Consider the following 15,724-nt stretch of genomic DNA (forward strand, 5'->3'; position numbering starts at 1 on the left):
GCAGGGCTGGGCTCAGTCGGGGACAACGCGCTCTCTGCTCTGAAAGCATTTTGGCAGAGGAGTCAATCCAGACTTAAGTTTACCTTGTCACCAGGCCCCTGTGAGATGGAGACGTCATCAGCTCCCCTCGTGACAAGTCTGTGTCTGTACAGCCCTCGGCCTCGGCAAGACCTTTGAGGAAAAGATGATAAAGTAATACATATCTCCTCTGTAGGAACAGAATGGGCTGAATTTTGGCATCTCTTTTCCACTGGCTAGTTTATGCAAAAGCATCTAACCCGTATCCAGATCCAAGCACTGCAGAAAGGTGGGCTGGCAGTAATTATTCCTGCCTTACCAATAGCAAACTGAAGGACACAGCTGGGAAGTGCCCTGTCCAAGTCCTGTGGCAGAGCCAGAAACAGAAATGCGGTCTCTAGTTTTACCAGCGGAAAGGGAACAGACCTGTTTGACCATGATCCCAGTTTCCCTGGAGCCAACCTTGACTCCACTCTCGCCCCCCTTGCTCCTTTTCCCAGTGGAGAATCAGACGGGGAACAGCATTGTATCCCCACATCTGGAGGTGCAGCTTGGACGAATTGGTCTGCCTTCCCCGTCTGCTAAAATCTGGTGCCCGCCCTTGTAGGAGAGGGCCTGATGCTTCTCTTCTAGTGAGTCCTGTGACCCTCCAATAAGCTAATGGGTGCTGAGCTCCTGCGACACTGAGGGTCCCAGCTGCTTGTCCCCACGCCCTACCTTTGCATGCACGGCTCAGGATCTTGCAGTCATCAAGGCGGTCCTGCCTCGCAGGGGCCCATGGCACCTCCTTTCCAACAGCAAGAGTGTCTGACAAAGGAGCTAGTGTCCCCCTCTCCCATCCCTGGGCTGCCGCTCCTGCAGCACTATGTGCACGTCTAGTCCAATCCAATCCATCCTGCTCCTGGTCTGGTGAAAGCCATGAGCCATTAGAAAGTGGGTCATCCAGCCCCAGCAGTGGGTTCACTCTCCCGTCCAGACCCTTTTCCTGCATCTTGTGCCACGAGCACGGGGGAGACCTGCCGAGAGGTCCCAGAGCTGCGCGTGCCAGTCCTCCATCATCAGAATCTGCAAGATGGCTCATTGCCTTCAGCCTCTCTGCTGCAATCTCAATCCTGGCCCCCAGTGCCCTGGCCAGTGCATGAATGGCCTTCACTCTCTCCCGCTTGTTTCTGTACGGAGAGAGAGCAGAAGTGTCCTCGGAGGCTGAGGCCTTGAGGCGACACCTTGCAGCTTGCAGCGGAAGGAAAACGCTCTGGGCAGGTGGGCACTGATGCGGGGAAGGGCTGAGCTCCAGGTCTTGGAGTTTCAAAGGGCTGAGGAAGCCCCTTTCAGATGCCAGCGAAGGAGAAAAGTCTAACGGGTCCGCCGTAGCCAGTGACGTCTCCAGGCGCAAGTTGCTGTTTAAATGCAAAGGGGATCGGCTTCAATGCATACGTAAGTGAGGCTGATGGTAAAACCTATTCCATGGCTGATCATAACCCCTTCTAGGAAAAGGGTGGGTCGGGGGAGAGAAGACGTCCACAGGCACCTGGCTTTCTACCCTTGCGCCTGGGTTTTAGACATGTTACAATGCGTAGGAAGGCATTTTGGAGGCTAATCCATTGCACGCTGGAGAATTAAAGGCTTTAGCAGTGTGAAGTACAAAAATGGGCTGCGACGCTGGCCAGCGAGAGGCTTTTGTGCCATGCTATAAGCCAATTGCGCATTATTGGCACCAGACAGTGCTCTGGATAAAGCAAACCTAGCTGCAGTCCGGCTCTTTCTGTACCACTGCAGCCTGCAAGCCAAGGACATTGTATAATGCTTGGGGGGACTGAACCTGCCAGTAAGAAGTCCACATATGCAGCCCCTTTGCTGGGCAGTCGTGCCTCATTTCGTGCATTTTCATGTGTTAGCCTTTGCCCCCTTCCCACAAATGTCATTCTCCTTTCCCACAGGTTGGCAAGGGCAGGTGCCCAGGTGGGGCAAAGCGCATGCAGGGGCAGCGACGTGCTGCCACGGGCATATTTGTTTAATTTCAAATCCTGAAACCCAGACCTCCCGGCTCCCAGGGCCCCCTCCAAGCGCCACAGTCGTATTAGCACCCAAGGAGGCAGTTTCTAGAGTGGCAGCTGGTTTAGCCTTATTGATCCTGTTACGTAGTACAGTTTTGAACCAGCCCTCTAGCCCATCTCTTGTATGCTCGGGAGAAAGGCTTTACAAGGGTGTATTTGCTAAATGGCGCCTACTGTACCTGCTTCCTTGCTCTTCGCTTCCCAGTAAAGTGTGTGATGTTGTATCTGCCCACTCCATAAAAGTCCTTTCCAGGCTTCTAGCGTTGCGCCGTTCCTGAAATGAGAGAGTAGCAATCACCGGACGCACTAAGTAACTCGAACGCTTGGGTAAGGTTTTGGACTTTGTCCCACTGAATGATTGGTCCATGTAACTGGCCAAGTGTCTGGTACAGACACCAAATAATAAAGCTATTCTTCTAGCTCCAGCTTGTGCTTTCAGCCCTAGGGGTCAATGTTCTGACCCCTTAATGACCCGAGCAGGGGCTGTCATAACGAGAACTCGATGGCTGTGTTGTCCGGATAACTCTATCTCGGTGGGACTAAAGTGTTTTCGGGGAACACACCAGGACAGCTGGTGACGAACGGTTGAACTGGTTTCACGTTTTTCATCCCCATGCCCCTTCGTGTACTCACGTGGCTGGACAGAGACCGAGGACGTGGCGCAGGCAGAGCGGTTCCTCTGTGTCCGACGTGGCTCTCCTCGACGCCTGGTTTCCTTGCAAACGCCTCTCGTTGTTTCCTGTATACTTCTTGCAGCCTCTTCGTCCTCGCCTCCCTGGCCTGCTTTACAGACTCCCTCTCTTCCAGGCTCCTCTTCTTCCTCTCCGCGGTTTTCCTGTGCATAAATTCGTGAACTTCTTGTGGGCTGTAAGGGTGGGATCTTCCTACGTTTACCTTCTTCTTTAGAGGCTGGGGAAGGTTTTCCTTCTTGGATCCTCTCTGCGCTGGCCAGTTGGAGCCCGTGGTTCTCCGTGGAGATGTGCCTTTCCCTCTGCTGCAGCTTGAGTTCAGGAAAGACCTAGGCTTCTCCTCCTGAAAGCTGGGGGTAGCTGTGCTGCTGCCTGGGGATGCGAGAGGACTGACTCCAAGGTATTGTCTCGGGTCTCCTGCCTTGCCTTCTTGAGCATCTCTCTGTGAACTTGCACTTGGGTTCTTGCTAGCAGCCTGGCTTTGCGTGCGCAGATCCCGTCGTCTTTGTCTGGCCTCTCTGGCTAGAGCGCTGCCGTCTGTCTCAAAAGACCCGCTCTGCGTAACCCGGCAGCTCTTCTCTTCGGGGCTGTTCCCCACCCGATCTCCCCCACCGCCTGCTTTTTCTCTGCAGCTGTGTCCTCCTTGCAGGGTGGCAATGGATTCTTTACCAGGTTCTGCAAAGAAAGCATTTTTTTTTAAGTAATAGACTTATTACTCTGACGATGCATCCCTTCCTCTAGCTCGCACACGAAGCACCAAGCTGGCTTTCTCCCACCCTTCTGTGGCCACTTGCACCCGTACCTCAGGCTTTGCAAGGCTTTGTTACTCGGCTCTAAAACCTCAGTGCACGCTGGGACTTATAAGTTGAAATGAAATTATGCTAGTACCTAAAATGGGAAGAGCTCCCCCCCGCAAGTTGTAGCAGTCAGTGGCACAACTGATTTGTGAATGGAGCTGCTATTAACATACTTTTTAAAAAACTCTTCATCTAAGGGATCTTTGGGCACAACTCCATTTAAGGTCTTTGTCCAAACACAGCGATGCATAATCTGACCGTATCCTCAGAGCCATAATAGACTCAGGGTGCCAATGGATTACAGTCGATTAATATAGTGACAGTTCAATGGGGCTGCTAAGATAACAGCCAGGTAATTAAATTAAAACTATGAAACTATGAATTATAACCCTCGTCTGGCAGGCTCTCATAAGGACTGTGATGGAACTAGATTATTACCCCTGGTTTCTAAGTCATCATCACCCACGTTAAGACCGGGATCTCTGCCCTGGAAGTTGCAGGTTACCGTACCCGAGTTCTTTTCTCTAGCTGCATTTTCAGGCACGTTCCTCATTTTCGGGAATTTAGGAGGTGGGCCAAGCAACTTAGCAGCCAACTTCTGACCTTCTCGCCACGCAAAAGCACCAAACGAGTTGGAACCTGAAGGGCGGCCGGGGGGAGAAGTAACACATCTGTTATTTGAAAGGAGGAACCTCAAATGCTCAAAGTTTCAGCGGACTTCACACCACACGAGGAGGGGAACTCCCTAAGTTTAAGTCGGACTGAATTAAAATGTCCTTGACACCTAATATCTTAAATTGCAGAGTTGGTCACCAAAACTTTGGGCCTTCAAGCTCCCCAAGAGAGTCCATTAACCTTGTAGCAAAGGGCTGTGTTTCAGACCCTGGAGGTAGACACGGGACGTGGAAGCTTGCAAGATGCAGGTCTTTTCTAAGAACATCATTACAGCGCATCCTATCTTGCATAGCCTGTTTCTGTAACTCTTAATAAGTGTTTCAATAAAGGCTGAGCTTCAGGGATCTTTCAGGATGCCGGATAAAGAAAGGCACGACTGTCTCCCGAGCCGGCAGCTAACACACGCTCAGTCCCAGTGTGTTCCAGAAGGTATTGGGAAGCAGGAGTGTTAATGGAAAGATGATTTTATTCGGGATAATTTCAAGAGCACTCAAGTGAACTAATTTATTTATAAACAGGTGAGGATCAGCAGGATACAGTCTAGGGGAAAAAAATCGATGGGCAATCCAGTATGCGGAGCCGAGTATAATGCAAAAATAAATGATACAGCATGAGGTACAAACAAATGATTCTTCCTTTAATATGTGGTGTCATATCATAGACAACATTTATCAGAGTTTTACTTCATAACTCTAGATTACATTCAGGGATGTCAACACCCAAACGGATGTCATTATGTAGTGATCTGAAATGTTCCTCCGGCAGAGGAATAGCAGCAAAAATTTTAAAAAAGGCTTTGGCAGGGTGGGATCCTGAACTTAGCTGCTGACTGAGTATTGAACCGAATTATAAACATGGGTTTTTAAAGGGAGAATTTGCTAATAACCACTAGGATAGATTTTTGTCAAAGATGTTTCAGCACCCCGGAAGGCCCTTGGGCGCGTGGAGTGATTGATATAATCATACGGGAGGGGCATGCTTTAATTAGAGAGGCTCTGAAAGCTGCTTTAATTCAAGTGCCCGCAGCGTCACATGTATTTAGTGTCCTACAGTTCAAAATGGCAGCAGCAGGAGCACTTTAACTAAATGCGAGCAGAAGTCCAGCATGTGTATAGGTGCCTGTAGAAAAGCACGGCTGGAAGGGACCTCAGCAGGTCATCGAGTCCAACCAGGGAGCAACCCGGCAGCCTTGGTGTTACTAGCCCCATGCTCTAAAAGCATTTAAAGTGATTTGACCCTTCCTGAGTTCCTCGGTACACCGAAAAGCCGGGCTGCGATTAAACCAGCACTCCGAAAGGCTGGACGGGTTGTGATTCGTAGTGGGATACTCCAGTTCTCTGTTTAAACATCTGATGGAAAATGCAGAGCCGTATCCTCAGCTCACATGGACGGGAGCGATTCCATCCATCGTGACGCTGCTGCAGCTTATTGCACGAGCTGAATTTCCAACACGTGCACAGAGCTCCTGGCAGTATTTGGGGCCTTGAGTTTGCCAGCAATTGCAGCGACTTATCTCAACTGGAGAATTGAGGCTGTGTTAAAAAACGAATCATGCTAGCCAAGAGGATGAATGTTGTTTTGCAGATTGGGGTCATCCTTCCATCTACACTGTCTGCTGAGTGATAGCCACCCCCCCCAGCAGGTAGCCTGGAGGTCTCCAATCCACTTTCTGGCCAGGCCCAACTCAGCTTAGGTCGTGAAAGTGGAGCCAGAAGTGGGCGTTCAGGCTCTAGCGGCTGAGAAGTTCAGGCTGTTCAACAGTTTTAATGAACCAGATTTCGGAGGCATTTGATTGTTTGAGCTGTGCAGGAATAAAAGTAGAGGCGGATTTGCTCATTAGACAGCTTTAGACTTTAAACATCTGTTTGTATTTCACAAAATGCAACAGATGACAAAATTTGCTCCAAGTGTTTTCCTCCTGCAAAGTGCCTAATTTGAATGAAATCTTTATTTTCATTCTACACCTTTTTTTTTTTTTTATTAGCTACAAAAGCTCTTAGGCCAAAGCTCAAGAGCAGACCAAATCCCTGCTGGAAGTCTTTGTTAGGGAGAAGCTACCTTAATTTAAATATTCTGTACTGTAGTTCCCCCCCGCCTATGAACAGATGAATATTTTATAGCTGTTGTGACTTAATTTTTTGTTAACTACAGCAAATTTATAATTCATCAAATTCCCAAGTACTTTGCTTCTGACCTCTGACCCCTCATTCATCTCCTCTTAGCCCTGCCCTGGCTTTTTCACTGACAGAAATTAATGGCCAATAAAGACACCCTGACGTTGGCAGTTACAATGATGAATGTTTCATATGGCCTGGTCTTATTATGGCCCACTCTTTGAGGAAGATCAAGCCATTTTTCAAGCAATCCATTAAAACAAAAAGAGGAGGGAGAAGGAAATTATTTTATATTTCATGCATTTTAAATAGCGCTTGGGTAACGGAGCTCATTGTGTGGCTATACTGAAAATTTCATCTGCATGATATTATGTAGGGGATGTTTTTGCTATTTTTTCCCCCCCTAGTCCCAGACTTTTTTTTTAACTTAGACCTGCTTCAGATAATGAGCATGTGCAGTATTGTTTGCTTGTTTCCTACGGAGTTCGAATATAATCGCTTTAGGACAATAGAAGATGAGGGTGGAAGGGAGCTCAGGAGGTCACATCTAGTCCAACCCCCTGCTCCATGCAGGACCAGCCCCGACTACAACATCCCAGCCAGGGCTTCTTGTAGCCGGGTCTTAAACACCTCCAAGGATGGAGACTCCACCACTTCTCTGGGTTGTCTGTTCCAGTGCTTCACCACCCTCCTCGTGAGAGAGTTTTTCCTAATATCCAACCTCAACTTTCTTTGCTGCAGCTTGAGCCCATTGCTCCTTGTCCTGTCATCTGCCACCACTGAGAACAGTCCAGCTCCATCCTCTTTGCAACCCCCGGCAGGGAGGTGAAGGCTGCTATTCAATCCCCCTCGGTCTTCTCGTCTGCAGACTAAATAAACCCAGTTCCCTCGGCCTCTCCTCGAGTCGTGCGCCGCAGCCTCCAAACCATTTTCATTGCCCTTCTCCGCAGGACACTTTCTTTAGTTTGTTTGTAAAACAAAATAGAGGCATTAAATGTATTAGGGTGAGGGGATAACTTTTCCAACTCCTTTCCTCTTAAGTTTCTCTTTGAAAACGTGGGGAACATGAACTTTGCAGCCAGAGATGTACGTTCAGGCGTATAAAGAGGCTGCCCTTCCTCACGCAGAGTTGCTCTAGCAGTTCAAAGTATGATTGAAAATTGTCAAGATTGGTCCACGAGCCTGAGAGAATTCAGTGCCCAGCTCCACTGTGCTTCCCTGAAAAGCCCAGCCTGTATTTATTCAAGCCACACTACGCTGCGTATATAATAGATAAGACTCTACATGCCACTGTTGGGGAATGCCACGCTTGGTTAAATCCTGCTGCTGGTCAATGGTGCATCGGTGCAGCCAAAGTGAGGGACACCAGAGTCACTTGAAACCACAAGAAGCATCTCATGTGCACAAGAGTGCAACACTTCCAAATTGACCATGAGATTGACTATTTTCACCACGTCTTAATGACCCCATCGGGCACAACTACTAGTACAGGACCCCCTCTGCCCCTCCAGACTACCTGTTCACACTCGCAATACTTGGTTCCTGGAACACCAGCACTGTTGTTACTAGTACTTGAATCATTGCTGCTTTCTCTGCTAAACCCTAATTTGAGAAAATGGTCACAAAGTTAAGGGCTAGGTTGCATTTAAGATGATAGGACATGGCATACTCCTAAAGTACATGTTTCAAAGCTACCCTGTAGATGCATGGGTTCAAGCACCCATTTAACAGCAACCATGTTATTTTGCCAGTCAAGCACTTTTTCTCTGGCCCCTTTGCACAGGTCCTGTGACTTCCCCATTGCCAGGGGATTATTTGGTCCACATAACTTGTATCTTTTACCTTTATTTATCCGTGTCTTCTTAGGGACGGGGGACTTGGATGGAGTCAGTCCTTGCTTTTTCCTCTGTGTCGCACTTGGCCCCCTCTGGGCTTTAGCCATGAGAAAACACACAGAGGAGAGAGGTTTTAGAGAGAGAGAACTGAATTGTGAACACGACTGCTTTTGCTTATGTCTTCAGCCCTGGAAAATTTATATCCCTAACGGGCCGCTGCAACCTGCTTTTCATTGCTAATGACATCTCTGGATTATAGACATAACGAGTTTACCTTGACTCTTCATTGTTGTGCTTATATAGAGGGGTGGTGCTATAGAATATTAATATCTATATCTAGATAGATAGATATCTATCAAGAGATAGATATCTCTATATCTATATCATATATATCTATATCTATATCTATATCTATATAGATATATATATATATATATAATCAACAAGTGCTGTAGTGCTACCCTGCAGTATTTTGAGGCTCCTGGGGCCCACTCCAGTGCACTCTAATTTCAGCAGAGACTTGCCATAAAACTTCTGTGGACCATATAGAGCTGCTTTTTTGTTTGTTTTTGTTTTTCAGAGGAGACAGCAAAAAAAAAAGTCTGCCTTTTTCTAGGAAAAAGGACCTCTTTGCTTTATTTATGATGGTTTTTAACCAGCAGGAGAGGCTTTCTGTGCAGTGAAACCACCTCCTGCTTCTCAGCACATGTCCAACAAAAGGCAAAACCTCTGACCAAGCCCGGGTGACTAACAGCTTGGACTCCAGTGTTCGCTGTCACACACACATGCTATTTGGGCAGTATTTTGGCTCATCAGCCCATATATTGTAGAATATATGGAAATATCTGAAAAAAACCACCCTTACTTAATGCAGTGTTACCCTCCTGGCAGCGCCCACCTGGACAGTAGTTGTAATCCCTCCAGCATTCAGTGTCCATGAACTTTGCCGCTTGTGATCTTTCAGTCTCTTTTCCAGGCAGGGACTGAGCAGCTTGCAGATCCACGGCACTAAACCCTAGAGGAACAGAAACCTTAGACATGGTCAGGGAGAAGGGCAAGCACCTTTGCCAGCAGCAGTAGGGTTGATGCGCAAGTGAAAAGTAGAAGCCAATTTGAAGCCATGCACGAGTCATTTGAAACAGTTTAAATTGTGGTCAGACAGACACCCTGGCACTGGGTTTTTGCCCCAGGATAGGTGACAAAAGACTGCTGTTGTGGATTGAGAGGGGGGCCTTTTGTGAAGTGGATATGTGCCCACAGGGAACTGGAGTGAGATCCAGTAAATCATTGCTGAACTAACCACCAAACCATCCTGGCATGAAAGGTTGCCTGGCCAAAACTTACGGGAAACAGGAATGTGGAGCTATCTAATTGGGGCTTGTGGTAGAGGTGATATCTTTTATTAGACCAACTAGATTTTTCAAAAAAAAGTCTTTAATTGCAAGCTTTTGAGCACAAACATGAACTTTCATTTCAACCCAGGAGAACTTTTGCAATCTTTTCTCCCATGCTTGAAGAAAGCTGCTTGCAATTAAATAATTTTTTTTTTGCAGAAATCTAGTTGGTCTAATAAAGATATCACCTCTACCACGAGTCCTGATTCCTTCTGCCTCTAGACCAGCACAGCTACAACCTGGATACCTGAGATATCTAATCATGAGTAACAGTGTTGATTTCTCCTTCCTCACCAAGTGAATCATTGTGTTATATTAGAAAAGTAATACTTTTAACGTAATTTTTTTTGTAGTATTGCCAATTATTTCTTGCCAGTGCTATGTTTCCATTTTCAGCCTGTTTTCCCTAGTGTGATGCAGCCCTAGCCCTCCATTAGCTGCAATGACAGCCAGGCTGATGGACTGGACTTAGTAGCAAGCATGCTTGTGTAGCTGGTTAGGTCAGCCCATCGGTGCCTCTTCGGAAACCAGAGATTTTGCATTGCTTTAAGCCGGAGCTGTGGTTACAACTGCGTTCACAGCTCTTTGGGCTCAACAGCAGCAGGAAAGCAGGCCGAGAGCCTGATGCTTCAGAACCGTGCTAGCTCTAGCGAATGGACTGACATCCTCAGTTGTACGTGCTGAACTACACAACTGCTTTAAATCGCCCCTTGTCCCCCTCCATGCTGCTGGGCTACTGTTAGACTCTCTTCTCATGCTTGCTAGCTTGCAAATGTCGTGCACAGTATGCAGGGAAGGCAGACTGGCTCCTCCATGCTGGCAGGGAGGTCAAAGGGATAATAAAATGGATGGACACCTTGAAACCAGTCCAAGTGCGCCTCCTTAGTGCGTCTCCTTCCCTAAGATGCATCAATGGACTTTCAATCGTGGCAACTAAATAAGCCATTTCTTTTGTGAGCAAACCTGCAGCCCCAAACCTGCAACCCCAAGGAGAAGAATGAATGGGGTAACTTCACTGACTTCTCTGTGTGTTGGTGCAGTAAAAGGGGGCTCCTGTTTATGTGGCAAGAGAGAAGGAAACCTGGGGTGGGGGGAGAAGGGTGGATGTCTTGTGACTGGAAGCTTAGACATGTTGGAAAAGGGCGCTCGGGCGGAGGGTTTATGAGCAGACTGTGGGGTGGTGGTTGATTCTCAGTGACTACTGCAAGCAAGTTATCACGAGTGTAGCTGGCCAAGGGGATGCTTGCACGGCGGCGTGGTATGGCGTGGCAGTCGAGAGGCTGCACCCATCCCAGGCAGCTGCCGCTTGTAGCAACAGCACGTGGTGCTGGTGGGTCCATGTCATTTATAGCTGCCAAAGCCAGGCCTCCTTGTAAACAGGGCTGCTCCAAGACCCGGGCCCCGGGACACGATCAGGCTGACAGTAAGTGCCGGGCCCCCTGGGGAAAGGCACCGATTCATGCCTAGCACCAGCCACGCAGCAGGCTGCAAGTCCAGCCCAGGACAACAAGGGTTACTGACCTCTGTAGACTGGGGCTGCGGGAGCAGCTGCCACTTTGCGAACCTTTCTTTTCAGCGGCCGTCCGTGCAGCAGGTCCCCGGCGTAGGCCGCGCACGGCTGCTCCTGTCCCTGGGTCAGAGCCCGGTGCCGCTGCCTCTGCTCCCGGATCCTCTCTTTGAGTTGCTGCAGCTTTCCAGCATGGGATTTTTTCCTCGGCCCCTCCAGCTCCGGAGCAACCGGACCCTTGGTCCTGGAGATGGAGGGTGTGGCAGGCTGGCGTGCCCTGTCCAAAGAAGCATCTCCCCAGATGGCCCCTGAGCCGGCTGAGAACCGATGGACGCATGCAGGGGGCTGGGGTGGGGAGCCAGGAGCACCCCCCCTCGGTCTCATGAGGCTCTGCCTGCTTCTCTCCTCCCGGTCACCAATGCTGTCCTGAGTCCCGGGTGCACGCGGACTCCACGGGGCCGCCCAAGTCCTGGCTGCGGCTGTGACGCCTCCGACCTCCGCTGTATCGGGGCTGCATGTCGCCGAGTGGGACTTCCCCCTGCAAGGAAGAGGAATCATTTAGGTGGACCATGTCTTGCCTCGTGGCTGTCAAAGAACAGGGGAAAAAAACACTTGCATGGGTTTTCACTGCCTTTTAGAGAAAGGGGAAGATGGACGTAGGGCCCCTGGGAATGGCCGTGTCAGCCAACGTGCTAGTGAGGGGCTTGACGGGAGTTTTACTAAGAGGTTAGATGCTGGATGTGTAGAGGATGACTGGGCTAGCAATGATCCTGCCTCAGGCAGGGGGTTGAACTAGATGACCCTTGGAGGTCTCTTCCAACCTGGCTTCTCTATGATTTTCTTTGATGTAAATGCCAACTGGGGTTTCTAGAGCACCCTCTGGGAGGGTCTCCAGGCCCCACTGTGATCGACCTTCCCTGTGTAGCAGGAGGCGAGGGAGGGAATGAGGCAGAAAGAAGTGAAGCAAGTTGCTCCAGGTCTTGCCCCAGGCTTGTTTCAGCGCTAGGCAGGAAACCCTGGTGTCCTGACAACACTTTCGACTCCAAGCACTTGGTGATGCTCGCTCTCGTGTGCTCAGCTGGAAGAGGAACAAAGCTGAAGCCTTGGAGCAAAAGGGGACTCTCCACTGGGTGCTAGCGGGGTTGGGTCTCTGACATGCTGACCGCTGTCGAAGCACAGGTCGGAGTTGCGGTCTGGCGTTTGATCGGAGTTGGTCAGCCAAGGTCCCTAAAACACCGGCTAGTTAACCACGGGTTAGGCGTTCCCGTCGCTGCGCTGTACCTGCTGCATGGACCGCTCCCGCTGCGTTCGCCTTCGCTGGAAACAGATCCGGCTGGCAGGGCCTGGCTTGCTGTAACACAGTGGGATTAAGTCAGTAAAGGGCCGGGGTTGTCCCAAGTTCAGGTCCGGCTGGAGGGACACGATTGCCTCCCCAAAGACACTGACCCTGGAACGGGCCGGTCTGGCCTTGGCCCAGGTCCCGTGGCTCGGAGCAGCGTTGTTTCTGCCACCTTCATTTTTCATGGGCATCCCCAGCTGCTAGCCTGCATGAAAGCCAGTGCTACCCCATGTTGAATGTGATTGCTAGTCGAGCTAGCTAGATTTCAGTTTGCATGCATCCCACAGGACACCGTGTTTAAACGATGCTGCCTGCCCCTGGGCCGCGTGCGTATTGGACTAGTGCCACTTAAGCTGCAGGACTGCATTTCAATCCCTATTTCCCCTCCCTCTTTCTCCTTAGAGCTTTGAGACTGAAATAAAATTCATATGTAAACGCTGTAACCTTAGGCCAACACGGCTACAACCAAAAACCTAAGGGAAGGCTGTAACCTCAGCAAAGCATCCATTTCCTTGCAGCAGATTAGCTCCCCATGCATCTCTTATTTCCTTATTAACAAGACAGGGACCTCAGGCAAGGTTAAGCCATCTCCATGGGAATGGTGCAGTGCAAAGCCCCGGTGCTCAGGGAAGAAATAGCCTCCATAAATATCCCCCAGTTGTCAGCTTGAACAGTTTGCTGCAATGAACCCGCACTTAGGAAAACAAATATCCAGCAAATGTGGAAATAAAAAAACTCCGTTCTTGGCATGTGTGCTCAAGAGGTCGGGGAAACTTCCTGCTTCTTTCCTCGTCCCCTTTTGACTCCCAGGGAACCTTTCTGAAGCGCGCTGCCGAACAGCGTATGGTTTTTACTTTTTATGTGCATGATGTCCATGCAAAAACCCCAGCACTAGCAAAGCGGACGGCTTTTACCTCGATTTCATAGACATTAAGGCTGGACGGGACCTTGGGAGATCATTGATTGATGCAGTGAGTTGAAATGAATAGATGGACTAGCCACGGGATAGTCAGGTGGCTTGTGTGTTGTAAAACCCGATGGGCAATACAGTAGCTGTCTTAAGCAGAAAACGCATGCTCCTACAGCCTGGGCAGCCCCGAGTAGCTGGTTCTTTTCCACCGACATCACCCAGCCGTTGCTCTTTTGTTCCCCCCCAGCCGCCGTCCCAACTCCCAGCATCATCTCACCAGTAAATGGAAAGTCACCAGGGCTCCTTTCATGCCATAGTCTTCTCCTGGCTTGCCGAGCGTTGGTGTAGCTCTGTTCCTGATGACTAAACTTGTTTTCAATTCTCTGGAGCTGTAAAAGGGCAGATTTCCTTTTTAACAGGGGCATATGCTGCATTTCTGTAACCTTTTTTTTTTCCCTCTGGCCTATGCCGCTTCTGACTGCTAAGTCCCAGCTACTCGGGGTGTGTAAACGCTGGCAGGTCTGGGCATGTTACGCCTGGTATGCTCTTACGGTTGGGAGGAATGTTGTTGATGGGAAAGACGAGAGGCAGAACTAACTCGTTCTTCATCATTTGTACTTCCAACGAGGTCGAATGTTTTCACCAGACGTCTGTTCGTGTCTAGAGACGTGTCAGCAGAAGCCAATAAACACCCGTCCCACGCCAAGACCCTGCAAATGCAGCCACGTTTCTTGGGCATGCAATTTGAAAGGAGTCAATGGGACTAGAGCAGTGGTTTTCAATCCTTTTTTTATTATTATTTGTGGACCCCTAAAAAAATTGCAGGACCCTTTTCATTGTAAGTAACTGTCGATCGATCATAGTCCTCTTTCACGGACCCCTTAGACACAGTCTGTGGACCGGCAGGGGACCGGACCACAGGTTGAAAACCACTGCACTAGAGGAAGACGGGCGCGATTTCAGGGATCTAGGTCTTTCCGGCTCCTATCCATGCTCTCACCCTGCTCTTAGGGTGGAAAGGAGGCCAGAGCTGTGGGTATCTGATGAAATCCCAGCCCCATCGAAGTGAATGGGAGTTTGGTCATGGACTCTGGGGGCAGGATGCCAGCCCCAGTTAGGGCAAAACCTTTATTTGTATTTGAGAGCTTGTTGCAAACCTCACTTACCAAGTCCTTGGCTTGGTGAAGTCTCTTCCAAGCTAAAGCCACATCTAGGGAGAAGACAGAGATGAGAATAAGGCTACCACATGTTGCGACGCTTCTCCTCCCAAGAGCTGGTCTCCCCCTGCGGATAACTGGAAAAGTATGGGGCGGGCCAGTGCCGCAGAGGTGCAGAACAACCTTATGCACGGGAGCTTGTCCCAGCCACTGCTCCACTCGCCCGCCTGGGTTTATACCTCATCTAACACTATCAGGCTTCAGTGCCATTGTCTCCACTCAGATTTATGGCTCGCTTTAGCTCTCCCAAGCCTGCACCTCACCTGTACGTGAAAAGGAGCAGGGATTGATAAGAGCTGCTTTGAAAACCTCCTATTTTTTGTTTGTCAGCCAGTACTTATCCCAACTAAAAACACTTGCTAGAGAAGAGTACAACAACCCAGAGTCTTCCTTCAGGCTGCAAAAATTGCTGGTTTAAAAAGAAAAATAGGGAGAGTCTGTCAGTCCTTTGACTCTGTAGTCCAAATCCATCCACCACTTACCCGACCGAGTGGCTGATTCTTCATTTGCAAAGCTGCTTGCTTTCCAAGCCATGCCGCAGCTTGGGTCGGGTCGAGTCGGAGTGAGCTCAAAACTGCTGCACGAGCCAGAGTAAGGATGGGTGTTATCAAACGGCTTCGGATAGGCAGAAAAGTCTTTCCCTTGCTGACAGTTGCTGATCACTGGTGACCACCCCGTCCTGCTCGGGAGAGAGAGGTAGTCAGGGCAGGGCATATTTGCACCCTCCTCTTCTCTGATTTAGTTAGCCTGTAAGCTCTTATGAAACCGGTCGGCATCTGACAAAGCAAGACTGATTTAGCTAGTCTGTAAGGTGCAACTCGGCCCCACCTTCTGCCAGTGCAGAGCAGTGATTAGAGCCCGGGCCCTGGAGCAGGGGAGCTGGGGGAAGACGGGCCCCGAAGAACCAGCTTACCTTGCTCTTTGCTAGCGACATCGTTCAGGGCCGTAACGAACCTGGGGCGGGGGAGAGCGTCATGGTCCTCCCGCCTAGCTGTGCCGGGGCACACTCTTGCGAAAGGCACCATTTCTCTCCGGCCACGCGGGGAGACGGTCCCGCTGAAGGGCTGGAGTATCTCTCGAACAGATGAACGTCAGTGCCCCCAGCCCCAGGAGGGGAGGGAAGAGATCCCTTTGCAAAGCCCCCACTTTTCTGCTCTAAACAGGTCTGGCTGCTG

General features: G+C 49.8%; 1 protein-coding gene across 1 annotated transcript in view; it reads right to left on the reverse strand.

Moving 5' to 3' along the window:
* CCDC187 (coiled-coil domain containing 187) overlaps positions 1–15,724 on the reverse strand; it is a 52,535-nt gene extending 36,811 nt beyond the window's left edge. Inside the window, exons 1-13 of the mRNA XM_090022020.1 lie at positions 15,463–15,724; positions 15,032–15,228; positions 14,499–14,542; positions 13,610–13,721; positions 12,365–12,434; positions 11,098–11,621; positions 9,081–9,197; positions 8,190–8,279; positions 4,069–4,197; positions 2,706–3,436; positions 2,252–2,346; positions 736–1,415; positions 84–171 (exon numbers count right to left, since the gene is read on the reverse strand). Coding sequence (XP_089878146.1) covers positions 84–171; positions 736–1,415; positions 2,252–2,346; positions 2,706–3,436; positions 4,069–4,197; positions 8,190–8,279; positions 9,081–9,197; positions 11,098–11,621; positions 12,365–12,434; positions 13,610–13,721; positions 14,499–14,542; positions 15,032–15,083 — 2,732 coding nt within the window. The 5' untranslated portion in view covers positions 15,084–15,228; positions 15,463–15,724. The remainder of the gene's footprint in view (positions 1–83; positions 172–735; positions 1,416–2,251; positions 2,347–2,705; positions 3,437–4,068; positions 4,198–8,189; positions 8,280–9,080; positions 9,198–11,097; positions 11,622–12,364; positions 12,435–13,609; positions 13,722–14,498; positions 14,543–15,031; positions 15,229–15,462) is intronic.

This window comes from Crocodylus siamensis, chromosome 11 (genome assembly GCF_052110815.1).
Source record: "Crocodylus siamensis isolate JL-2025a chromosome 11, ASM5211081v1, whole genome shotgun sequence".
Lineage (NCBI taxonomy): Eukaryota > Metazoa > Chordata > Crocodylia > Crocodylidae > Crocodylus > Crocodylus siamensis.